We start from the raw sequence: 25,730 nt of genomic DNA, 5'->3' as shown, positions 1-25,730 counted from the left end.
AAGCTCTTTATCTGGCCTTCAATTCTGAGTGATAGCTTTGCTGGGTAGATTATTTTTGGCTGTAGGTTCTTGCTATTCATCACCTTAAATATTTCTTGCCATTCCCGTCTGGCCTGCATGGTTTCTGTTGAGAAATCAGCTGACAATCATATGGGTGTTCCTTTATAGGTAACTACCTGCTTTTCTCTTGCTGCTTTTAATATTCTCTCTTTGTCTTTTGCTCTTGGAATATTAATTATGATGTGTCTTGGTGTGGTCCTCTTTGGATTCCTTTTGTTTGGGGTTCTGTGCGCTTCCTGGACTTGTAAGTCAAATTCTTTCACCAGGTGGGGGAAGTTTTCTGTCACTATTTCTTTCAATATGTTTTCTGTATTTTGCTCTCTCTCTCTTCTTCTGGGACCCCCATAATTCTGATGTTGGTTCGCTTGAAGTTGTCCCAGAGGTTTCTTACACTATCTTCAACTTTCTGGATTCTCTTGTCTTCTAGCTTCTGTGGAGGAGTGTCCACTGGGTCTTTGTGTTCCAAATCTTTGACTTGATTCTTGCAATTTTCCATTACATTTTTAGGACTCTGTATAATATTTTTTTATTTCAGACAATGTATTCTTTTTTTTTTTTAAATAAATCTTTATTGTTCATACTGTTACAAAAGTTCCTCATTTTCTCCCTCTCCACCAGGTTCCCACCCCACCCTCTGCCCTTTCCTCACCCATCATTGTCCTCATCCATAGGGGCACAGTTTATGTTCAGTCTCTTCCCGCACCCCCCACTCCACTTTTCCCTGAGAATCGTTAGTCCACTTCCCTTCTATACCTCTGATTCTATTATATTCAACAGTTAATATTGTTCATCAGGTTTTTTAATTCCCTTGGTTTTTAGATTCACTTGTTGATATTTATGTATTTGTTGCTCCTAATTTTTATCATTATTTTCTTCCTCTTTCTAAAGAACCCCCTTCAGCAATTCATATAATTCTGGTTTGGCAGTGATGAACACCTTTAGCTTTTTTTTTTTTTATTTGTGAAGCTCTTTATCTGGCCTTCAATTCTGAGTGATAGCTTTGCTGGGTAGATTATTTTTGGCTGTAGGTTCTTACTATTCATCATCTTGAATATTTCTTGCCATTCCCGTCTGGCCTGCATGGTTTCTGTTGAGAAATCAGCTGACAATCATATAGGTGCTCCTTTATAAGTAACTACATGCTTTGCTCTTGCTGCTTTTAATATTCTCTCTTTGTCTTTTGCTCTTGGAATTTTAATTATGATGTGTCTTGGTGTGGTCCTCTTTGGATTCCTTCTGTTTGGGGTTCTGCGGGCTTCCTGGACTTGTAAGTCTATTTCTTTAACCAGGTGGGGGAAGTTTTCTGTCACTATTTCTTTTAATATGTTTTTGGTATCTTGCTCTCTCTCATCTTATGAGACTTCCATAATTCTGATGTTGGTTCACTTAAAGTTGTCCCAGAGTTTTCTTACACTATCTTCAACTTTCTGGATTCTCTTGTCTTCTAGCTTCTGCAGAGGAGTGTCCTCTGGGTCTTTGTGTTCCAAATCTTTGACTTGATTCTTGCGATCTTCCATTCTGTTTTTAGAACTCTGTATAATATTTTTTATTTCAGACAATGTATTTTTTATTTCTAGTTGATCTCTTTTCATATCCTCATAGGTCTTGTTTATTTTATCGTCCTTTTCTAGGAAATTCTTGAAAAACCTTATAAGCATGGTTTTGAACTCTATATTCAGTCGCTTTTTGTCCTTCATTTTTTTCATTTGTGATCAGTTTCCTTGTATGAGCCTGGGTCCCCATGGTCTGTCCTAGAACTGGGGTTCAGTGCAGTCGGAACTGGGGCTCAGCATAGTCTGGAACTTTTGTCTCATTCCCGCTAGGGCAATCTAGCAGCAGAGTCAACTGTCCATTTTCTGCGCGCTATGTGCACACCTACGGGACTGCCTTTCGCTGCTCCCCTGAGATTCCGCCTTACATCCCAGGCTCCCTCTGTATGAGCCTGGGTCCCCAGGGTCTGGCCTAGAACTGGGGTTCAGTGCTGTCGGATCTGGGGTTCAGCACAGTCTGGAGCTTTTATCTCCTTCCCGCTAGGGAATGCCAGCCGGGCACTCAGCCTCCCCCTCCTCTCCGGCTCCGTCCTCTCCGCACACACAACGTGTCTCTGCACCTTAGGCTTTTACAGCTCCTCAGATTTTCCTTCTGGTTTTCTCTTTCCTTCTCGTTGTGGAATTTCCAGTCAATCGACTTTCCTGTAGTTCTGGGTAATGTCCATTTCGTATTTTAGTTGTATTTTATTGAAATTGTTGTGTGATGCTGCTTTTAGGTGTTTACCAATGCCTCCCTCTTGGATTCTCTATTCGTGTAGATATTCTTAATTGTCAGATTTCTCAAAAAGAAAAAAGAAAAAGAAAAAAAGGCCTTCTGGATCAATAAATGTTTGTTGTTAAAATAAATCAATGAATGTATCCCGCCCACTTACTCTCTTTTCTCAGTTCTGCTCTCATATTTTAAAGAAAAATTCTCTGTAAACCTGATACTCATACTCTACTTTCCCAGTCCAGAAAACCACTCCAACCTTTTCATCATGATAAATCTAGGGACCTTCTCTGTGTTAACTCTCTCGGCTCTTTTGTACCTATCACAGTCTTTCAGCTGATCCTGGCCGAGAGCATGCTGCTCATTGGTGAGTGTGTGTGTGTGTGTGTGTGTGTGTGTGTGTGTGCGCGCGCGCACGCGCGGTCAAGGGTGGGGGTGCGGGTGTAGAGGGTGCGGGGAAGAGCCGTCCCCTCCTAGAGAATGCCCCCCCCGCCCCACACTCCCACCCACCGGCTGAGGGGTGTGGGTCCCCACCCGTGCGGGGACGGGCCTGGTCGCACAGTGGCCGGCTCCAGTGTGTGAGGGCTTCGTCCTGGGAGCCTGCTTCTTCCCGAGACGGAGGGGCAGGGGGTGCGCCCCTTCCAAGGAGGACACTGTCCCTGACGGGAAGGGGCCGAGGAAAGAGAGTCTTTCCTCAAGGACTGGCTGGAGGGAGGTCTCTGCCCCCGGGGTCCGATTAGAGGCAGAATGCACCGGGTATTCGCTGTGCCGAGCACTCCTAAGCCTGTGATGTCAGTGACCTCGGGGAAGCGTCTCCACAGACAGACAGGCAGGTGCTGTTGTGTGCCCCCCTGTACGGAAAGGACCCTCCTGGCCCCCTGTCCTGGCACACCACGGGAGAGGTGACTTGTGGCTAAAGGCGGCCTCTGGCAGTGTATGTGTGTGTGGGGGGGAGAGATTATCAACCACTTAGCTTCTGAGGAACCATGGTGGGAGTGCGGTCTGCGGTGACTTTGGCCCTTACCTCCTTCCTCTTCCTTCCTTCCTTCCTTCCTTCCTTCCTTCCTTCCTTCCTTCCTTCCTTCCTTCCTTTCTGTCTTTCAATTATAGGCAATACTTCTTTTTATTTATTTATTTTTAAAAATATATTTTATTGATTTTATTACAGCGAGGAAGGGAGAGAGATAGAGAGCTAGAAACATCGCTGAGAGAGAAACATCGACCAGCTGCCTCCTGCACACCCCCTAGCAACCAAGGTACATGCCCTTGATTGGAATTGAACCTGGAACCCTTCAGTCCACAGGCTGACACTCTATCCACTGAGCCAAACCTGTTTCGGCAACCTCCTTCCTCTTTCATCCATTGGTCTTGGAGGGTCCCAACAGCCTCAGGGTGGGTTCCTTTTAGGCTGCGGTGGCTGGGAAGCTCAGGCCCCCTGAGTTCTTCTTCTGGGCCCCGGCTCGCTCTGTCTTTTGCAGGGAAGTACTACATGGCCACCATGACCATGGTCACCTTCTCCACGGCGCTCACTATCCTTATCATGAACTTGCATTACTATGGTCCCAGTGCCCATCCAGTGCCGGCCTGGGCGCGGGCTTTCCTACTGGGATACCTGGCACGGGGCCTGTGTGTGCGAGAACGAGGGGAGCCCTGTGGGCAGTCTAGACAGCCCGAGTCACCCCCCAGCCCCCAGCCTCCAGAGAGAGGGGCTGGCTCCCCAGCAGGCCCTTGCCGTGAGCCCCGGTGTCTGTGCCATCAGGAAGAGCTGCTGCGCCACCTAGCCACCATTGCGCACACCTTCCGCAGCCACCGGGCTGCCCAGCACCGCCACGAGGACTGGAAACGCCTGGCCCGTGTGATGGATTGCTTCTTCCTGGGCATCTTCTTCTCCATGGCCCTGGTCATGAGCCTCCTGGTGCTCGTGCAGGCGCTGTGAATCCGGGGTCTGCTGCGGCCGCAGCAGTGCCACAGGATGGGAAGACCAGGTGGTTGCTGGCCCTCACATAGGCCACCCAGTCTCTCCCCTCTGCACCCTGGAGCCCGGGACACCCTCTCTCAGGATCAGCACTGCTGACTTCACAAACCACGAGGGAGCACTGGTCTGTGTATCCTGATCTCTTAAGAAAAATCTAGAGTTTGCCATTCCCTTAACTCCTATGGGGGGAAGGACTCTAAGAAGGTTCAAGGTCAAAGTGCAGTCCTAGAGGGACAGAATTGAACTTCATTAATGAATGTTAAGAGTTTTCAGAGGAGAGAGGACAAGTTATGTGAGAAACAGAACTGCAGCATTGCCTGCCTTCTCTTCTTTCCTCGGTGGCTGCTGTTATAGGAGCTTGTCCCTGCCTAGGGGCTCAGGGAAGCGGTTTGGGGTTTCAGACTGATGATCTAGTTTCCAGAGCAGGAGGCCACACAAGGATGTGGCCCCAAAGCTCCAATTCATCATAAAGAGAGTGTGTGCCTGGCACCTCCTCAATGTCCTGTCTTACCCTTGGGGCCCGTGATGGTGGGAGATGGGGATCCAGATTTGTTTCTCTAGAAACAGGAGCCTTAGGACTCCTGGGATAGAACAGGAATTATTACATCTTTGCTGACAAGAAAATGACGGATTTGACCGAGACCCAGCAGAGGGCCTAAAGCAAGCCCTCCGCTGTCTTTCCTGCTCTCCTCTCTCTGGGTTCGTTCTGTCCACCGCATTTGCCCACCCTGATGTCCAGAGGACTTGACAGTATCCAGGGGAGGGCAATGCAGGGACCAGCTGTTCACAGGTATTTGTTCCTTTCTGACTTTCACATGCTTCCTGGCATCTACCTCTTCGCCTCAGTCCCAGTTCCTGACCTCAGGAAGCTCACAGTCCGTCATGGCCAAAAGACATGGACATGAGGTGTAGAGAAGCTCCCAGGACCTGGGGGAGCACAGAGGCAGCACCCTAACCCACAGGGTCAGAGTGCTCAGAGAAAGCTCCCTGGAGGAGTGAAGAGGACCTTCCCAGTTGTCCGTGTGAGGCATGTGAGTGACACCAGCAAGTACCATGGCCACGTGCTTTCCTCCCAGCACCTCCACACCCAAACGGGTTTAATCTTCTTCCTCCTCCGAGTGAGTTGTTGCCTGTCCTGGAGTCCCCCTACCTCTCTTCAATGTCTCACTCCTAGAGCACTGGGTAAACTTCAGGCCCAAAATTCTCTCTCTCCACCATCGGGCCTGGCAGCTGCCAGAGAAGGTCCCAGAATTCCCTGCAGGTGGCGTATCTGCGGATCTTGACCACACCTAAGAGTAAAGCACACATGTGGCTGATGTCCTCGTGTTGGGCAGAGGTGGCAGGCAGGGCTGTTCAGGGTCTGATGAGTCAGAGGAGGCCTGGATGCTCTGGAAAGACTCCCCCGACAAGGAACCAGAGTAGCAGTGGAAGGAACCAGACTGTAGACAGAGGGCCCTGACCCATGGCTGCAGGGAAACAGAAGAAAGTGATATTTAGGGGTGAAGCGAGTTACACAGAGAAACACGACAAAAACCAAGCAGGGTGAGCTGGAAACACTGGTGCATACGGTGCGGTGGGTGACAGAGATGAAGAGCAAGAATTTAGAGAGGTTGAGAGATGATATTTGCAAACAACAGCTTTGACAAGGAGTTCTTATCCAAAATATACAAAGAACTTCCACAACTCAACACCAAGCAAACAAACAATCTAATTTAAAACAGAGGCAGATGACCTGAGCAGATACCTCTCTCAAGAAGACATACAAACCGCCAACAGGTGTATGAAAAAGGTGGTCAACTTCAGTAGCTGTTAGGAAATTAAATCAAAACTACAACGAAATGCCACCACACTGTTAGAACGGCTATTGTCAACAAGACAAGGAATAAGTGTTGGAGAGGTTGTGGAGAGAAAGGAAGCCTCATTTACTGTTGGTGTGAATGTAAACTGGTGTGGCCACTATGGAAAATAGTATGGAGGCTCCTCAAAAAAATTAGGAATAGAGTTACCACATGACCCAGCAACCCCTTTTTTTGGGTATTTACCTGAAAATTTTGAAAACATTTATTCACAAAGATATACGCACCTTTATCTTCACTGCAGCATTATTCACAGTGGCCAAGACATGGAAACAAAATGTCCTTTGATAGATATTGGATAAAGTGGATGTGGAGTATATATACAATGGAATACATAAGAAAAGATGAAATACTGCCATTTGCAACAACTTGGATAGACCTTGGGAATTATTATGTTGAGCAAATTAAGTCAGCCCCCAGAAAAAGTGAAGAATCATATTGGGTGTGAGGGGGAGACTAGCTGGTTTGGCTCATGGGATAGAGTGTTGGCCTGGGGACAGAAAGGTCCCAGGTTCAATTCCAGTCAAGGGCACATGCCCAGGTTGTGGGCTCGATCCCCAGTAGGGGGTGTGCAAGAGGCAGAATGATTCTCTCTCATCATTGATGTTTCTATCTTTCCCTCTCCGTCTCTGAAATCAATAAAAATATATACTTTTAAAAAACATATGGGAGGCTGGGAGTGGGGTGGAAGGGGTCAGTGGGAGGAAAAAGAATGACATCTGTAATATTTTCAACAGTAAAGATAAATTTTTTAAAAAGAACCATGATTTCACTCATATGTGGGATATAAAACTGAAAGTAACAAATGAACAAACAAAAACTCCTCTACACAGACAACAGTGCAGTGGTTACCAGAGGGAAGGGAGTGGGGTTAGTACAGGGTACAAGGGTCAAATGTGTGGTGATGAGAGGAGATTTGACTTTGGGTGGTGGGCAGGCAGTGCAATATGCAGATCATGTATCAGAGAAATGTACACTTGAAACCCAGATCTCATTAACCAATGTCATCCCAACAAATTTAATTTAAAAAAATTTAAGGAAGAAGGGAAACAGAGATGAAGAGACTAGGACATTCCGGGGGTTATTAGGTCTATCCTCCTGCCTCTTATGGAGGCACAGGAGGCACCACAGGGTGGGATGAAACAGGGTAGAGATCTGAATGGAAACTAGTGAAGCTGACCTTGGCTTCTCTGCACAAACCCTGGTAGGAGACTGCTGGTGGGCAGAGGTGGGAGAGATCTTAAACTTTTCCAGCGCATGAAATTTCACTATGAAAACTCAGAGAAGCGCCTGAATAGCGTTGCTCAAGAGTTGAACTTTGACCTATGAACTAGGAGGTCTCAGTTGGATTTCCGGTCAGGGCACATGCCCAGGGTGTGGGCTTGATCCCCAGTGCGGGGCATGCAGTAGGCAGCCAATTAATGATTCTTATTGATATTTCTATCTCTCTCTCCCTCTCCATTCTTCTCTGATATAAAATATATATATATTTAAAAAACAAACAAACAAACAAACAAACAAAAAAAGCAACCTAAAAGAAGCAGGTTGGAGGCTGGAGACCTGGCTTCTGGCCTGCCTCTGACACTAACTCATTCTGTCACCTTGGGAGAGTCACTTCCATCTCTGGGTCTTACTTCTCTGTATAATGAGGACAATAATACTCCCTGTTCTGCCTCCTTCAGTTGGTTACTGTGCAGTGAAGGGTAAAATGAAATGGCCTGGGGAGGAGGGGCCAGCCTGGAATGGTGGTTCAGAGTTTGGCTCCAGGGTCAGTCTATCTGAACCTCACCCCTTACCAGCCGTGTGGTATGGGGCTGGTTGCTTCACTTCTCTGCCCTTGCTCCCTCATTTGTAGAACAGGGGTGATCACAGTACTCGCAGCTGGCTCTGGGTGTGGCTTCATGGCCTGGTGTGCCTGGAGCTCTGAGTGGTGCTATGTCCTTTGAGGGCCCAGTGGGGCTGGGGCTCCTTTGTGTCCACTGTTCCCAGAGCCCAGCGGGAGGGAGGAGAGCCCCCGAGGAGGGCGGCCGTGGTTTCTTCCCTGGGAAGGGCCTGCTCCAGAAGCTTCCCTTGGAAAAGCCCGTTCCCACCTGGAGCAGAGGCGGCCCAGGAGGGCCCGGGCACAGCAGGCATCGAAGGGAAGGGAAGTCATGGCTGGAAGTGACCTGGGAGTCATCGAGTCCAGCTGGGCTTTTATACAGATAGGGAAACTGAGGCCGGAGAGGGAATCATTGGTCACAAAGAGAGCCAGGGCAGGGCCTGGAAGGCAGCCCATGTCTCATGCCGGCCTCCAGCTTGGAAGGTGGTCTGAGGGAGTGCTGAGGGCAGTAACAGGGACAGAGGGTTCCCCAGGCGAGAGAGGAGAAGGCCCGGGAGGACTGTGTGAGATCAGCCCTCCCTCCATCACTTCTGTGCAAAGAGGACCTCTCTGGGGCCTGGTCAGCTGTCTCCTGTGAGGGAGGGGGGCCCACAGAGGGGGCAGGTGTGTCAGCTCTCCGAACCACTGAACCTTATCGCCTATGGGAGAGCTTAGCTATCCCACAGGTGTCTGCTGTAAGGTGTTTTTTCTTTTCTTTTTAATTAGAAGAGGGTGGTTTTTCTTATAGAGGAGCCATCAGGGCAGCCTGCTCATTCCCCAGTGGAACCCCTGTCCCACAGGCCTGCAGTCCTACCTGAGTTTTCCAGATGGCAGGACCTGGACTTGCACTGTATGTCTGTAGAGAAGAAACACAAAATCAAAGACTTAATAGTTCTAAGGATGGGAAGTGGCCCTGTGGGCCATCCCTGACTTGCTCTAGGAAAGCTGGTACTTTTCCCTCAAATTCTGCTTCGTTCTGGTGAGACCCATCTTGCCGAGGTTTGACTTGATTTGTCAGCAGTGGGGCCGGAAGGGAGCCAGCCCTCAGAAACCAGGGTCTGCGCTACGTACTCCTGCTGCTCCCTCGTCTCCCTGCCACAGCCTCCTCTGCCTCTCTGAGCCCATCCTAGCCAAGCTCAGGCTAGCTTATGCTCGGTGCATGTCTTCCTCACCTCTGGCAACTCATGCACTCTTGTCCGAGGTGGGAACTGAAGCCACACGGGACATTTTCCCACGGTAGCCGTGGTCCCCCTTCCAGCAGACGGTCTGCCTCTAACTAGGAAAGCGGCCTTGCCAGCCCCCGGGCATTGCTCCGCCAGGACCAGCAGCCCACAGTAGCTCACAGTTAGGGACCGGGGCCCATCCTCATGATTTCTCCTGTGGCTGGTCCCAGGGGGTGGACAGGAAGAGCATCTGAGGCCTGCCACAGCCTGAACTGGACCTTAGGGGCACAGCACCCACATGCAGTCTTCCCACCCCCACCCCGGCCCCCGCCCAACACACGTGACAGCTCGGGATTTCTGTTCAAATGAACACTCTCCTCTTGGAAACTGAGGTTGGGGCTCTTGTCGGTTCTGGCAACAATGATCTGTGTGTCAGTAGCTAGAAACTAATTCCCTTCTGGCTTCCAGCCGGGAGAAAGCCTCACCAGGGCTGTTCGGCCCTCCAATGGCCAAAGGCCCCTGCCTTGGTCAGAAAACCCTCTTAAGCCTTCCAGCAGCAGGTGACCAGCTCCGGTTCAGACACCACCAGGGATAGGAAGCCTCCAGGCTCAAAAGGTTCTGTCTCCCCTTAGATCACATATGTCAAACACAAGGCCCGCGGGCCAAATCCAGCCCGCCAGGCCTTGCAATGTGGCCCGCACCGGGCTGTCATCACTGCACTCCGCTGTCAGTTTATGACATTGTCAGTTTATGACTGTTCAGTAAACCATTCGGCCCGCGATTTAGGCTGGATTTTAGATTTTGGCCCCTTCTCTGATTGAGTTCGACACCCCTACCTTAGATGGAGGGAGGGAGGGGCGTGCAGGACAGTCTGTGCCCCTCTGACGGCAGGTTGCTTTTTGTTGTTTCTGTATGCATTCCCTGAAAGCGGGGCGGGAGCTCCCCTTCTGCACAGGTGCTCCCCCACAGGCCCCTCTCACCTTTGATGTACTCGCAGTTGTACACGCTGTGCTTGCCCAGGGCCCGGAGGTAGATGCGGGTGGGGCCCTGGGCAGGTCGGCTGCTGTTGATCACCTGGAAGGTCTCAAAGGGGGGGATCAGCACCTCCTCCTCCTCGGGGAAGAGGGAGTAGCTCCTGATAGGGACACCAAGGCAGGTCCAGATGCCAAAGAAGGTGTCCTCCCCAAAATGCTGGGCTGTGGCATTCTTCAGGGACGCCGAGGCAAAGCCCCCCAGCCGGACGGTGGCCCCACGCCCCGTTGGCTGGAAGCGCAGGCCTTGTACCCCTCGGAACACCTGGCGGCACTGGGGAGAACGCTGGGCCTTGCTCAGCAGCTGCAGGGCCTCGGTCAGCAGGAAGTGGAACGTCTTGAAGGAGAAGTGTTGGAGGTAGTGGACTCGGGTACGGCCCGCCTCCCTCAGGGCCGCGTTGAACTCCTTGTGCAGGGGGGTGTTGGCCGTGTAGGCCAGGAGGGCCACCCCGTGCTCATCACGGAAGCCGGGGGGTGGTGGGGACATCGGGGTGAGGCTGAGGCCCCACTCTGGCCCCCAGGCTTTGCGGTCCTGCCATTGGCTGCTGGCCTGCACCCAGCTGTCAGCATACACTTTGTTGGTCTGGAACTCGGTGCGGTTGAGATCTGGGAGAGCAGCTGTCATGGCTGCTGCACAGCCAGCATACTGGTCGTCAAAGGAGGTTGGGGCCATGTCCAGGGGCCTTTCTTTAGAGAAGAGTCCTCGTCGTGTGATGGGGTGGCTCTGGGGTGGGAGAGGGAGAAGCAAGGACTGAGAGGTTGGGCCCTAGGAGTATGGGAGCCTATCCAGCTTTCCCCTCCACTGAGCTGAGAAAGACAGTTTAAGGGCCCCAAACACACCTGGAGGGGAAGGGGGATGGGACCTGCTAACTGCCAATTCCCCGAGGCTGAGAACTGGGGCTGTCCCCGGGGCTGAGGGAGTCCCGAGGGAAGCATCAGGCATCCTCTCCTCCCTCTGCTCCTCCTTCCAGAGCTCAGAAGCAGCTGATGCTCAGCTTCCTGCTGGCATGGGGACAGCAGGGGATGGCCATACCTGGAGTGCTTCCACGAGGCCCATGAGCACAAGCAGCAGAGGCATCATAGCAGGAGCCTGCATGTTGGACGTGGCCTTGGGTACGTCACTGTCTCTTTTGGGGTCTCAGTTTCCTCATCTGGAAAATGGGGATGTTAACCTATACAGTTTAATAAACATTCATTGACATCTGGCACGGAGTCACAACATGGAAATGGAGGCTCGGGAGAGAGAAGGAGGACCCTTCTTGTTGGAAGCAACATGAGACTTCCTGGAAGAGGTGACATGTGAACAGGGACTTGCAGGATGAATAGGAGAATGAGGCCTCAATCAGTGGAGACAAGGAGAGAGGAGAGTTTGGAGTTTGGGGTAGGAAAAGAGTTTGAAGGAGTAGGAATAAGAAGAGCAAAGGTATTGAAGTAGGAACTCTCAGGGTGTAAAGAGTAAGAGGCATTTTGTCTAGTGTGGTTGAACTTGCAGTGTGAGAATGTCAAAAAGATTTGGGCTACCTGGCTGGTGTGGCTCAGTAGTTGACCCAGGAACCAAGAGGTCACTGGTTTGATTCCTTGTCAGGGTATATGGCAGGTTGTGGGCTCCATCCCCAGTATGGGGTGTGCAGGAGGCAGCTAATCGATGATGTTCCTCTCTCATTGATGTTTCTCTCTGTCTCTCTCTCTCTGTCTCTCTCGGTCTCAATAAAAACATATTAAAAAAAAAAAAAGATTTGGGCCATCATGACGGAGCTTGACTGCCATGGTGAGAAGCCGTGGCTGGAACAGGGCAGAACAGGGGAATGGTCAGCAGCGGGGCCACAGCAGGACTCCAGAGACAGCTTAGAGCAGGGCTCGGGATCCAGAGGCCTCCCCGCACCCTCCAGGTGGGCTGAGAGCTGAGCCTTCATTCCCTGAGTCCTCAATTGCTTCTGAGGCCCGGGCAGATGCAGATCCCCAGGCGGTGAGGAAAGAGGGACTCGGTGAGGGGGAGAGGACAGAGGGTGCCTGCTTCCCCAAGGACAGCTGGGGAGAACCACAGCCTCCCGCACCCTGTGCGTGGGCACACTGGGAGTCCCAAGTAGCACCAAGAAGAAGGCATCCCAGGGTTGGGGTCAGAATTGGAACAGTTTCTAAGCCAGTGCTGCTGCTGCTTTTGAAAGTAATGCATGCTTGTGGAAAAAAAAAAATGCATGAGTGAAACACAAAATCCAAGTTCCCTTTCTTCCTTCTTCCTCTGCGTTCCCCTTCTGACTCTTATCCATGCCTGCTAGCAGGGAGGGGGTGACCTGTGATAAATATCTTTCAGGACCTTTCTCTATGCACATAAAAATAAATTTTAAATATATGTACGTAGCTTTTTTAAAATATATATTTTATTGATTTTTTTTTACAGAGAGGAAGGGAGAGGGAGAGAGAATTAGAAATATGGATGAGAGAGAAACATTGATCAGCTGCCTCCTGCACACCCACTCCTGGGGATGTGCCCGCAACCAAGGTACATGCCCTTGACTGGAATTGAACCTGGGACCCTTCAGTCCACAGGCTGATGCTCTATCCACTGAGCCAGACCAGTTAGGACTGTACATAGCTTTACACATACATTTAATGTATTTAAATACATAAACATAGTTTTCTATATACAACCTGTTTCTGCTTTTTGTCATTTTTTTTTTTAAATAAAAGGGAAGCCCTACCAGCGTGGCTCAATGGTTGAGCATTGACCTATGGACCAGGGGGTGGAGATTGTGGGCTCAATCCCCAGTGGGGGTGGGGGAGCCGTGCAGAAGGCAGCCATGATTCTCTCTCTCATCATTGATGTTTCTATCTCTCTCCCCCTCTCCTTTCCTCTCTGAAGTCAATAAAAATTTATTTTTCAATTATAATAAAATCCTATATAATGAAAGGCTAATATCCAAATGAACAGTGGAATGACTGGTCACTATGATGTGCACTGACAGCCAGGGGCAGATGCTCAATGTAGGAGCTGTCCCCTGGTGGTCAGTGCACTCCCACAGGGGGAGCGCTGCTCAGCCAGAAGCCTGGCTCATGGCTGGTGAGCACAGTGGTGGTGGCGGGAGCATCTCCTGCCTCCACCCCAGCAGTCAGACATCCCCTGAGAGCTCCCAGACTGCGAGAGGGTGCAGGCCCGGCTGAGGGACACCCCACCACCTCCGAGGGCACAAATTTCGTGCACTGGGCCTCTAGTAGAAAATAAAAAGGGAACATGCTTACATATACAGAGTCTGTAACCTTATAATATATCATGGACTTCTTCCATGTCACACATATAATCTACCTTGTCCATTATAATGGAGGCATGGTATTCCCTAGTATAGTTAAACCATAATTTAAGCATTTCCTTATTAATGGAAACAAGTTTATTTTCTAATTTTTTATCCTATCTAATAAAAGAGTAATATGCAAAATGACCATACCTCTGCTACACCACAAGCCACATCCACCAGCCAGTCAGGAGCAAATATGCAAATTAACTCAACCAAGATGGATGCAGCCAGAGAGCTAGCAGGATGCTTGGGTTTCCCTGGTGATGAAGGAAGCCAAGTTCCTGGTCTGCCCTGGCCTCCACTCAAGGCTACAAAGTTTCAATTGTAGAAGATAAATAAATCCCAACAAATATGGCTGTAGCCATGGAGAGAGCAGGAGGCTTGGGTTTCCCCGGCGATGGAGAAAGCCAAGTTTGTGGCCTCCCATGGCCTCCACTAAAGGCTACAAAGTTCAATTATAGAAGATAAATAAATCCCAGATACCAGGGCCTCTGCTTGGATCGCCCGGGGGTGGGAGGAGGAGAGGGGGGCGTGGCCGGCCTGCAAACCACCACAGGCCCCTTGCCCAGGCCACCCCACACCCCAAAGGAACCCTCACCCTGATCCAGGACACTCTTCAGGGCAAACCAGCTGGCCCCCACCCATGCACCAGGCCTCTATCCTATCTAATAAATAAAAGAGTAATATCTATCCTATCTAATAAATAAAAGTGTAATATGTAAATTGACTGTCACTCCAAAACACACAAGATGTCTGCCTCCATGTGGACACAAGATGGCCACCACAAGCCAAAACTGGTTTAGCTCAGTGGATAGAGCGTTGGCCTGTGGACTGAAGGGTCCCAGTTTCGATTCCGGTTAGGGGCATGTACCTTGGTTGTGGGCACATCCCCAGAAGTGGGTGTGCAGGAGGAAGCTGATCAATGTTTCTCTCTCATCAATATTTCTAACTATCTCTCTCCCTTCCTCTTTGTAAAAAAAAATCAATAAAATATATTTAAAAGAAAAAAAAAACCACAAGAAAAAAGATGGCTATCACAAGATGGCCAGCAGGGGAGGGCAGTTGGCAGGGATCAGGCCAGCAGGGGAGGGCAGTTGGGAGGGACTAGGCCTGCAAGGGAGGGAAGTTGGGGGCAACTGGGCCTTCAGGGAAGGACGTTGGAGGGGACCCAGGCTGGCAGGGGAGAGCAGTTGTGGGAGGGGTGACCAGGCTGGCAGGGGAGGGCATTTCGGGGCAATCAGGCTGGCAAGGGAGGAGTTAGGCATCAATCAGGCTGACAGGGGAGTGTTTAGGGGGTGATCAGGCTGGCAGGAAGAAGTGGTTAGAGGCAGTCAGGAAGGCAGGCAGGCGAGCCATCAGTCCTGGATTGTGAGAGGGTGCTCGTTTAGGCTCATTTGGGATCGGGCCTAAACGGGCAGTTGGACATCCCTCGAGGAATCCCAGATTGGAGAGGGTGCAGGCTAGGCTAAGGGGCACTCTCCCCACCCCCACTCCCCCCCCTGCCGTGCACGAATTTCCTGCACAGGGCCTCTAGTATTAACATAATATTGCATGAACATCCATATAAATATTTGTCTACTTGTGTACATACTTTTTATAGTAAAGATATCAAGAAGATGATTCTTAAAAGATATGAATATTGTTTTATTTTGATAGGCACTGCCAGATTGACATTCAAAAGGTACCAGTTTGCCCTCCCACCAACAGTGAATAAGAGTGTCCTTTTCTCTACATCTTTGCCAACACTGGATATTATTTTTTTTTAATATTTTTATTGATTTCAGAGAGGAAGGGAAAGGGAGAGGAAGATTGAAACATTAAAAAAAGGAAAAAAAAAAAGAAAAAAAAAAGAAGAATCAATGATTAATGATGAGAGAAAATCATTGATTGGCTGCCTCCTGCACACCACCTACTTGGGATTGAGCCTGCAATCCCGGCATGTGCCCTTGGCCGGAATCAAACCTGGGACCCTTCAGTCCTCAGGCTGATGCCCTATCCACTGAGCCAAACTAGCTAGGGCAACACTGGATATTGTTAATATCTCTTTAAGTTTCACTTAACTGGTGGGAATAAATGGTATCTGCTTTTTAATATCTCTTCTGAATAATAGGATCATCAGAGCTTAATTTTTAATTTTAAAGATTTTACTTACTTTTCTAAAGTGTAGTACATTTTTATTGTTCAAAATTTCAATAGTCCAAAGGCACACAGTGAAATGTGTTTTTCTCACTAATTCCCCAATTCCAACCTCATCTCCCAGAGGCAGCCAATGCGACTGTTTTTTGTGTGTAGCCTTCCAGAAGTATTCTATGTGCACATAAGCAAATCCACAGGCATTTCTGCTTTCCTTCTTTTGCACAAATGATAATGCAGTGGTTCTTTATCTTTGAGAATCTGATGAAAGCTAAGACCTCTCCTCAGAAATGAATACCTGCACCTTCACACGAATATTTCACAAATTGCCTGGCCAGTGTGTGTCAGTGGTTGAGCATCAACCCATGAACCAGGAGGTCACAGTTCGATTCCCAGTCAGGGCATATACCCAGGTTGGGGTTTCGATACCCCAGTGGGGAGGGGGCAGTGTGCAGGAGGCAGCGGATTCTCTCTCATCATTGATGATTCTATCTCTCTCTCCCTCTTCCTTCCTCTCTAAAATCAATACAAATATATATATTTTTAAAAATACAAAATGTTTCACAGATTTCAGGTGGTTATGCTTCTGTCCCAGTGTCACTCAGGTTAAGCATCCCTGCTCCATCTTCCCCTCTGGCTCCTGGTGGGGCCTAAGTTTTGACAGTTCATTGACTCTAAGACACTGGGATTCTATGTGGTTATAATGTTACTAGAAGCATGGTGCCTGAAAATTCATGCACTGGAGAGGGGTCTCTCAGCCTGGGAGCCCTCAGGGGCGGGAGGCAACCAGGCAATCAGGAGAAGGCGATGCCCCATCATACCTCTGCTGCTGCCACTGCCAGCAGCACAAGCCTCAGCTGGCCCTGGTTACCTGAGCCTTGGGCAGCCCTGGGGGACTGGGGGACTGAGTGGACTGGGTGCCACCATCTTGTGGCTGTGGGCTTCACCGTCTTTAAGGGTGGGATGGTCAATTAGCATATTTCCTTCTTATTGGCTGTGGGTACCACCATCTTTGTGATATGATGGTCAATTAGCATATTCCCTCTTTATTAGATAGGATGAGTCTCCAATTATAAGATCTTACATATTGCCAATGTACAATTTAAATTGAGGCCTGAGCTTCTCTGGGCAGTGGAGTTAGCAGCAGTATTTATCAAGTTCAACATGTCCCAAGGTGAATCCATTATCTTCTCTCCCTCAACAAAAAATTTTTGAACATCTGTAATGTATCAGGCACTGAGGATAAAATTATGAATAGTAGCCCTGGCTGGGTGGCTTAGTTGGTCAGAGTGTTGTCCGTACACCAAAAAGGTTGTGGGTTTGATTCCCAATCAGAGCACATATCTAAGTTATAGGTTAGATCCCTGGTAGGGGCCATGTATGGGAAGCAACCAATTGATGTTCTCTCTCATCTCTCTCGCTCGCTCTCTCTCTCTCTTTTCCTCTCTCAATAAAACCAATAAACATATCCTCAGGTGAGGATTAAAAAGTTATGAACAACAAAACCGACACCCTTGCTTCTTTAAGTTCTTTAGAAGTGGAAATGGAGCTGGAGTAATTTCAAGTCGCATGTGATGCATGCTACAGAAGGAACCAAAAGAGCCTAACAGAAACAAATTGTACCAGGAGTGAGGTTAAATGAAGAGCTGACCAGAGGAGGCACAGAGTATACAGAATTGAAAACATCACTGTGGGCCATGAAGCATGAGGCTCTGCTCCCCAACTCCAGGAAGGAATTCTTTTTTTTTTTTAATTTAAAAAATATATATTTTATTGATTGTTTACAGACAGGAGAGGAGAGGGAGAGAGAATTAGAAACATCGATGAGAGAGGAACATCAATCAGCTGCCTCCTGCACACCTCCTACTGGGAATGTGCCCACAACCAAGGTACATGCCTTTGACTGGAATCGAACCTTGGACTCTTGAGTCCGCAAGCTGATGCTCTATCCACTGAGATAAACTGGGTAGGGCCAGGAGGGAATTCTAATGGGCAGAGTATGTCGCAGCAAAATCTACTTGGCTGTGGTCGCTTGGGACCCACACAGAAAGCTTGAGCTTTTATAATAGATCCTCTCTTTCTTGTGGAGAACCCAGCCCATGTGTTCAGGTGGGGCTTACCCTCATGGGCTGAACATATGACTCCAAACTGGTGCTCTCCCACCCTGGCTATTGTGATTGGTTCATGAATGGACACATGATATAAGCAAGGCCAATCAGAGTCTCTCAGGACAGAATCCAACAACCCCGCTGTGAGGGGCCCTCTGGGACCTCTTCAGCCTCCTGCCCCACCCCCTCTGCTTGGCTTCTACAGTACAGAACAAAGGTCCCGGCAAGGCTCCGCTATTCTCCTCTCCGTGGCTCTGCCATTTTCTGGGGATGCCCTTCTTTTGCTACTCACTTTTCCAGTCTTAGCTCAAGGGTCACCTCCTCCAGGAAGTCCTCGGCTCCTCTGGGCTCCTGTATCGCCCCTCACTTTCCTGTGTCCGTCCTGATCATACAATGCTGCTCTTAAGTGTCTGAAGGCAGAGACCTGTACGACCCATTCTTGGTCCCCAGAGGTCAGCCCAAGGCTAGGCCCAGGTGAGGCCTTCCAGAATATTTGCTAAGAATCTGAGAGGCTCTCTGGGTGCAACTAGCAAGATAAACCATTGCAAGCAAGTGGATCAATGACTTTGGGGACCAGTGATGTGGGCAAATGGAGTGGGGGGGGGGGCAGAGTAACTGGGAGGCGTGGGAGTTGAGGAAGTGGAGGCACCAGGCAACCCATTTTCATATCCCAGCTGCCCTTTTGTCCTCAGCAGCTCAGAACACTCCTTGTCATCAGTTCCCCCTTTTTCAGGCCCCCCATGAACAACCCTCTCTGTGCATGTGAGTTCAAATGTCTCCCCAGGAATCCCCAAATTCCCCAATGGTTCCAAACCTCTCTACCAAAGGTACTTTGGCCTGAATGTTGAGTCCCCCCCCCCCCCCCCCCCCAAAATTCGCATGTTGGAATCCTAATGTCTGTGCAATGGTGTGGGAAGGTGGAGCCTTTGGGAGGTGATTAGTTCCTGAGGGTGGAGCCTACTGGAAGGGGATTAGTGTTCTAATAAAAGAGACCCCATAGAGCTCCCTTCCACCATGTGAGCACCGTGAAAAGGTATGGGCTCTGGCCCAGGGAGGGAGCATTCACCTAACCGTGCTAGCACCCCGACCTTGGACTTCCAGCCTTCAGAAGTACGAGAGACGGAGACAACAGACTAAGGTAAAAAAAACTCCCTACAACTTGTCTTAATGATTCCTAAATCTCCACCATTAATACCCCAAATTTTCCCTAAAACATACCCTGCCCAGTGGCGGGGGAGGGTGGTGTGCTCCTTACCTAGGGCTTCTCCTGGGCAGGAAGCTGGTGTTGGTCTCCTGTGATGGCCGCCAGGGAGGGGGAGGGCAGGTTCCTCCTTTATACTGTATCTCCCCCACACAGCTGCTCAGAAAGGTGACACTCCCCCATCTATTTCTGGATATCTCATCACGGTTCAGGAACACTAGCCTCTGCCCAGTCTGCCCTGGGCCAGTGCTCTCCCCATAAAAAAGGGGAATCCCTGGAGCTAGAGACAAGGTGGGCTCGGGCGTGAAGGCTCCAGGCTGGAACAACGGCCTCCCGCCTGGATTGGGTCCTGGGCTCAGCACCCCTGGCCTCAGAGAACATCTCCCCATGTTTGTTCCTTTCATGTGAGCATGGCGACTCACCTAAGGTGAAGGAGAGATTCCCAGATCAAGAAGGCTGGGTCTGGGTCCCAGCTCCAGCATTGATTTGCCATGTAATCTTGGAGGACTTTCTGTCTCACTCTGGACTCCTGTTCTATGGCTAGTTTTGACCCCTTCCCTTGGGGCCTTTCTTGGGTTTTCCAGTCTTGGGAACAATTCCCCAAAGCCGGAGGGTGGAGAGAAGACAAAGCCATGATCCCATTAGATCTGTTCCCAGGAACTGTCTGAGAAGGCCTTACTGTCCCAGACAGTATCTTCTGTTCCAGCAACAGCAAAAGCTTCGGTCCCTCCAGGCAGGCAAGATATCCTATCTAATAAAGAGGGGATATGCAAATTGTCCATCATGCCATGACAAAGGTGGCAGCACCCATAGTCACAAGGTGGAGGCGCCCAGTTTCCTCAGCCCCGCCCAAGTCCCCCAGTCCTTTCAGCCCCACTGGGGAGGGGACAGGCGCACGGTGTGGCCAGACCCATTTTCAGCAGCCCAGGGTCGGCCCAAGGTGCAGGCAAGCCTTGGATGTTGGCTTCCCAGCCGCCCAGGCTACCTGAGGCTCAGGTAACCAGGGCCAGCTGAAGCTTGTGCTGCCGGCAGTGGCAGCAGAGGTGTGACAGGGTCGTCGCCTTCCCCTGATTGCCGGGTCACCTCCTGCCTCTGAGGGCTCCTAGACTGTGAGTGGGCAGGCCGGGCTGAGAGCCGCCCCCTCCCCCCTTCAGTGCATGAATTTTCATGCATCGGGCCTCTAGTGGAAGCAAATGCTCTTTTCACCGTAATGACAAACAGTAGAAGGGCTTCTGATTTTCTCCTAATCAAGGGACCTTGGAGGTGGCCAGTCTCTTTGGAGGGGCAGAAGGACTTGTCTTGAAGCTGTTTGCCTGAGAAGCATTCTTGCTTTTTTGGTATGCCACTCTTTTTATTTTTCTTTTCTTTTTCTTTTTTTTTTCTTTTTTTTCTTTTTTTTCTTTTCTTTTTTTTTTTCTGGAGAGGAAAAGAGAGGGAGAGAGAGATAGAAACATCAATGATGAGAGAGAATCATTGATTGGCTGCCTCCTGCATGCCCCCCACCAGGGACCAAACCGCCAACCCAGATAAGTGTCCTGACTGGGAATTGAACCATGACTTCCTGGTTCATAGGTCAACGCTCAACTGCTGAGCCACACCAGCTGGGCTGGAATGCCACTCTTTCACCTCTCACCTTCACCCAAACACAGTTCACCTTCCTTATTAGTCTGTAGAAAGGCTTTTTGGAAAAAGCAGGATTCTAGGTGAAGGAAATTTTTTATTTGGTGTGGCAGTCTGAGGAGTGAGGAATAGGGATGGGGCCAAACTAATGAGCCAGACTAGGATGGAAGCCTGGGGTAAATCTAATCTCCATGCCCACCTCAGCCCCAGCCGGAAGTGGGCAGTCTCTTCAGTCCTGACAGTCAGGAACCCCAACTCCTCTGGCCATTCTGGGGGCATACCTCTCTCACCCCCAGAGGCTCAGGCCCTCAGAAAGTTCTTCCCAGAGCTGCTTACTGAAAGGTCGGCTGGCTCCTTCCCCGTTATCTCTGACTGGGCATCCAAAGCTCAGAGCCAGGTTATTTATAGACTGGCCCGCACTAGGGGAGGGGAAAGGCCAGTGCTTATAAAACACCGGTCTGGGAGGGAGTCAAGGTGGACCTTGAGGATCTGAAACTGAGAGCTCTGCATCTGGTCCGTCCTTACTGACAGGGAAGGGGGAGGAAGAAAAGGGAGGAGTGGGCGCCCTATAGAGTGAATCGTATGCAAATTGCATGCAAATCAGCGAGTATGCAAGTGGTGACGGAGGTTGGGGGGGGGGGGCGGGGCAAGGGAGGGAGCGGGCGGCCCTCGCTGGGTTCCTGGGCCTAATGGTCTGGGTACCCGGTTAGACACCCTTGAGGGAGAGGCCCTGAACCACCAGCTCCCTCCCCCAACCCTGGAATTGCTTGGAGCCCAAAAGGGTCCTGGAGAAAGAACTGGCAGTTTGGGGAGGGGAGTCAGCCGTCCAGCCCCTTCTCCACCCCTCCCACTCCCCCGGCCAGAGCGTCAGTCGTTGGGGAAGAGGTTGGGTTACTGCCCGGGGCTATAGTTAGCTGTGGGACTCAGCCGGTCCCGGACCAGCCTGGCTCCTCCTGACACCGAACGGCACCGCTGTCCCGACCACACCTTCCCGCCCTCTCGGCCTCTGTGACCTCTAGGTGGGTGCCAGGTCCCTGCCCCCGCCCCTCGCCAGGTGGAGTCGAATCCCCTGGACCACGGCAAACACTTAGGCGGAGGCACAGAGGGTAGAGGCATCCGGGGGTTGGAGGAGCCGAGACTTGGGGCTGTGCTGGGGCTGTGCTGGGGCTGTGCTGGGGCTGTGCTGGGGCTGTGCTGGGGCTGTGCTGGGGCTGTGCTGGGGCGGAGACGGTAACACCCAAGCCCTGCCCACTCCCTTGGCCCCGCCCACGCCTGGGCCCGCGTCCTGGACCATCTTCACACCAAAGCAGAAAAGGTGTGCACAGTCTCCTCCTCCTCCAGCCCGTTGAAGCCAAGACTCCACCGCTGCCACTGACCCACCCGCATCCGGACCTCGCTCTCCTGTCTCCCGCAGAGATGATGCAGGCTGCTCTGCTGCTCACCCTCAGCTGCCTCGGCCTTCTCGCCTTCTGGCAGGTAACTGGGGGAACCATCCCCTGCCATCAAGGAAAGAGCTGGTGTTGTGGGCGACCCCCGAATGACGACCACCAGTCAGCCAAATTGAAATTTAGGAAGCCTTTATTACGAACTCGAGTCCGGGCTCACGTTTCAACTGACACAGCAGCGAGCAACGAGAGCCCCGACCCACTCTGAGCATGCTACTTTTACCCCCGTTTTAGGGATGCCTGGCAGATTATGATTGGTTAAAAGTTTTAACAAAGAAAGGCCAGTTATAAGTTATAGAAAAATCCCACTAGTACAGTAACATTTAAAGTTTATACAACACCTGGGGTGGGGGGTTTATTTTCAGCTTAAGCAGTCTCTGTTTCACCTGGTTTGGTCTGTTCTGCTTTGTGGCTACTGGAAACAGGACGTGCCTGCCTGGGGGTTGAGCCTTGCAACAGAACTACCCTGTTTCCCCGAAAATAAGACAGCGTCTTATATTAATTTTTTCTCCCAAAGTTGCGCTAGGTCTTATTTTCAGGGGATGTCTTATCGTTTCATGCGCTAGGTCTTATTTTCGGAGGATGTCTTCTTTTCGGGGAAACACGGGTATTTTTTAAAAATATATATATTTCTATTGATTTTTTACAGAGAGGAAGGGAGAGGGATAGAGAGCTAGAAACATTAATGAGATAGAAACAACAACCAGCTGCCTCCTGCACCCCCCCTCCCCCCACCGGGGATGTGCCCACAACCAACGCACATGCCCTTGACCGGAATTGAACCCGGGACCCTCCAGTCCGCAGACCGACGCTCCACCACTGAGCCAAACTGGTTTCGGCAGAAACACGGGTATTTTATGGCTAACAGTTATGCTTGGCTAAAGCGTATCATGCTACATTCTTTGTTGTGGATCTGGTTGCTCGTTCCTTCTGTGGCCTGGAGCCCTGCTTCGACAGGGTCTTGCTAGCCATCTGGAGCCCTGCCTTACCTGGGTCTTGCAGGCCACAACACTGGGAGGCAAACTTCTCAAAAATCTCTCCCAGGGACTGTTCTCTAAGACCCCAGTCCTCTCAATGCTCTTCCTCTCTGCAGTCTTTCTCCCCCACCCCACCCCCGCTCCACCCCCAGTCCCCATTTTCTCTGCCAGAATCCACATCTTCACCCCCTGATCCTCCTGTGATCCTCCTTCCTTCATACTCATCCCTGCCTAGGAACGGCCACTAACTTCCTCATCCCCAATTCCCCATCTCCATCTCCATCCACAGGCTCAGTCTAGGCAAGGTGGGAAGGGCCCCTATGTTCTACCCTCCTGCAGTCAGTCCCTCTGGGACCAGGGCTTCCACCCACCCCTCCCCAGGTCTAGGGCTGACAGCGGGAGAACAGCCGGAGTCTCAGCGCTGACAGTGATTTGGTGCTGGCTGAGCACTGCATGGGAGGGAAAGAGGGTCTGAGGATAGGGCGGGGTCAGGCAATTGGGATACAGTGGCACATCTGTATATCATCTGCACACCGAGTCTTAGAGCCAGAACAGTGCTTGGAAGCCATCTCGCCCCGCTTCCCTCTGAGGGAATGGCAAGATGCCCTAAAGTTGTACAGAAGAGAAGATCTATATCCTAGCCTCACAACAGCCCTAGGGGGTTGGAAGTATGAATTTATAGGTGGAAAACCTGAAGCCCAGAAGAGTTAAGAGACTGGCCAAGATCCCACAGCTAATAAGTGATGAACCCATGTCTGACTCCAGTGCCTACGTTATGTAAGCCTTTGGGCTCTTGCCAAATTATATACACCAGATATTTGGACATTAAAAAAAAAAAAAAAAAAAAAAAAGAGAGATTCCGTGTTTCTGAACTGATCTGCCACCTGGCCCCTGCCCAATGCTCTGAATTTATACCTTTTCCTGTGTGGCTGCTCTCTTCCTTACCACATCAGGCCCAGGCTGTTCCCGTCCTGCCCCTGGGCCTGGCCCCTGACACCTTCGATGATGCCTACGCGGGCTGCGCGGAGGAGATGGAGGAGAAGGCAGCCCTTCTGCTGAAGGAGGAGATGGCCCGCCACGTGCTGCTGCGGGAATCCTGGGAGGCAGCCCGGGCGGCCTGGGGGCAGAAGCAGCGAGGGCTCACACTGCCCCCTGGCTTCAAACCCCAGCATGGAATCGCCATCATGGTCTACACCAACTCGTCCAACAACTTGTACGGGGAGCTGAACCAGGCGGTGCGGACAGGCGGCGTCTCCCGGGAGCACTACCTGAGGCACTTCCCCTTCAAGGCCCTGCATTTCTACCTGACCCGGGCCCTGCAGCTGCTGAAGGGGAGCGGGGGCTGCAGCAAGGGACCCGGGCAGGTGGTGTTCCGAGGTGTAGACACTCTTCGCTTTGAACCCAAGCAGGTGGGGGACTCCGTCCGCTTGGGCCAGTTTGTCTCCAGCACCCTAGACGAGGCAGTGGCCCGGAGATTTGGTAACGCCACCTTCTTCTCCCTGAGGACTTGTTTTGGGGCCCCCATCGAGGCCCTGTCTGTTTTTCCCAAGGAGCGTGAGGTGCTGATCCCTCCCCAAGAAGTCTTCTTGGTCACCAGGTTCTCCCAAGAGGGAGCCCGGAACTTGGTGACTCTCAGCAGCCATAAGACCTGCAGCTACTTTAACTGCGCCTATCTGAGTGGTGAGCTGTGCACGAGGGAAGCAGGACTGGCAAAGAGGGTGCAATAAGCCGGGGTGTCCCTGCCGATCCCCAGGGCCTTCCGGAGATCTCGTTGGTTAAGGGTAGAAGTCAGCTGCAGTTACGGTTTTCCGTGACTTAGGTCCTACCAGCTCTTAGAAAGAAGGTCCTGCCAGTGTTTTCCAGATCTGTGCATATTTGCAAATGATTCTGTAAACGTGCTCAAAAGGTCCCATGTGCTATAGAGTCTGATCGAGCAGAAGAGCCCAGCCCAGGGGGTCTGCAAGGAGAGGGAAGTGACAGGGATGCTGCCTCAGGCCTCAGGAGGCCTGGGCTTTGCGGGCCCACAGGACACATCTGTGCTCTTCCCAAGCGGGGAGGCAGGGACAGGGTGGAGCAGTGACGGGAGCTCGGGAGGGAGCAGGGATGGGTAGGCTCTCTGGGAAGACTTCCTGGGGTACGGAGGAGGAAAGGAAGCCAGAAGTTCGCATTTAGGGGAAGGGAAAGATGGATTGAGAAGGGGAAAGGCCAGGGCCAGAGCCCTGTGGGAAGGGGTGTTGGGGTGTGAGGGTCTGTCTACATGAAAGTCTCACCAAGCTGTCTATTCCAGGGGAGAAGAGGCAGGGCTGTATGTCCGTACCAAGTGAGTTACCCTCCTTCCCCTCCCTCAGCTGCTTTGACTCTTCCTGGTCCTGCTGGCCCCTCACCTTCTTTTCTTTTCTCTCCAGCAGGGGGGGCAGCCAGATCTATCATCCAGCAGGCCCTTCTCCCTGCTCTCCTGGAAGACCCTACACTTGGCTCCCGGGGGGTTCCAGCTCTCAGGAGCTGGGCCCTTGAAAGTCTAAGGCCTGCCACTTAAGGGTCCTGGGAACTATGAAGAAGGGGGCCTTCTAGAAGCCTCAAGAAGCAAGAACAAAAAAAACAAAAAAAAAGAAGCAAGAACATGGTTTCAGACCCAGCCCTAGAAGCCATCTCCCCAACCAGGATGTGGGGGGTCTGAGGCCATGGAAGGGTGGAGACTCCCTAGGACAAGGAAAGGTAGTGCTGTGACCTCTTGATTAAAGAGTGGTGACATCG

The 25,730-nt window shown here is 51.0% G+C and overlaps 2 protein-coding genes across 16 annotated transcripts; one reads left to right on the top strand and one right to left on the bottom strand.

The window, feature by feature from the left end:
• Positions 1-3,458: 3,458 nt before the first annotated feature.
• On the bottom strand, positions 3,459-19,040 carry LOC311627451 (GPI-linked NAD(P)(+)--arginine ADP-ribosyltransferase 1-like). 2 transcript variants are annotated; one of them, XM_084893959.1, is made up of 5 exons: positions 18,989-19,040; positions 11,236-11,353; positions 10,152-10,926; positions 8,823-8,864; positions 3,459-5,760 (listed from the first exon to the last, which is right to left on the bottom strand). In XM_084893959.1, exons 2-5 carry the CDS (start codon positions 11,296-11,298, stop codon positions 5,663-5,665), a joined length of 978 nt encoding a protein of 325 aa, XP_084750085.1. In that variant the 5' UTR covers positions 11,299-11,353; positions 18,989-19,040; the 3' UTR covers positions 3,459-5,662. The 2 variants fall into 2 exon arrangements, with proteins under 2 accessions (XP_084750085.1, XP_084750086.1); XM_084893960.1 differs by having other exon boundaries at positions 11,236-11,374; positions 18,989-19,029.
• ART5 (ADP-ribosyltransferase 5) lies at positions 18,691-25,730 on the top strand. Of its 14 annotated transcripts, XM_084893966.1 has the most exons (6): positions 18,753-18,871; positions 21,896-22,030; positions 23,930-24,385; positions 24,527-24,656; positions 25,264-25,296; positions 25,382-25,730. In XM_084893966.1, exons 2-6 carry the CDS (start codon positions 21,971-21,973, stop codon positions 25,510-25,512), a joined length of 810 nt encoding a protein of 269 aa, XP_084750092.1. In that variant the 5' UTR covers positions 18,753-18,871; positions 21,896-21,970; the 3' UTR covers positions 25,513-25,730. The 14 variants fall into 14 exon arrangements, with proteins under 14 accessions (XP_084750100.1, XP_084750087.1, XP_084750098.1 ...); XM_084893974.1 differs by having other exon boundaries at positions 18,691-18,871; positions 23,930-24,656; positions 25,385-25,730; XM_084893961.1 differs by having other exon boundaries at positions 18,691-18,871; positions 23,930-24,656.

This window comes from Pipistrellus hanaki (assembly GCF_964339955.1).
Source record: "Pipistrellus hanaki genome assembly, chromosome: 9".
Lineage (NCBI taxonomy): Eukaryota > Metazoa > Chordata > Mammalia > Chiroptera > Vespertilionidae > Pipistrellus > Pipistrellus hanaki.
Note: the sequence above shows the minus strand (reverse complement) of the source record. Positions and strands in the feature narration are given on the sequence as shown.

Coding starts and splice junctions, on each gene's coding strand:
- LOC311627451 (XM_084893959.1), bottom strand. CDS start 11,298: ATGCAGGCTCCTGCTATGATGCCTCTGCTGCTTGTGCTCATGGGCCTC. Junction 10,927..11,235: donor GCCTCGTGGAAGCACTCCAG/GTATGGCCATCC, acceptor CTCCCACCCCAG/AGCCACCCCATCACACGACG. Junction 5,761..8,822: donor CTGCCATCTGGAAAACTCAG/GTAGGACTGCAG, acceptor GTTTCCCTGCAG/CCATGGGTCAGGGCCCTCTG.
- ART5 (XM_084893961.1), top strand. CDS start 21,971: ATGATGCAGGCTGCTCTGCTGCTCACCCTCAGCTGCCTCGGCCTTCTC. Junction 22,031..23,929: donor GCCTTCTCGCCTTCTGGCAG/GTAACTGGGGGA, acceptor TTACCACATCAG/GCCCAGGCTGTTCCCGTCCT. Junction 24,657..25,263: donor TAACTGCGCCTATCTGAGTG/GTGAGCTGTGCA, acceptor TGTCTATTCCAG/GGGAGAAGAGGCAGGGCTGT.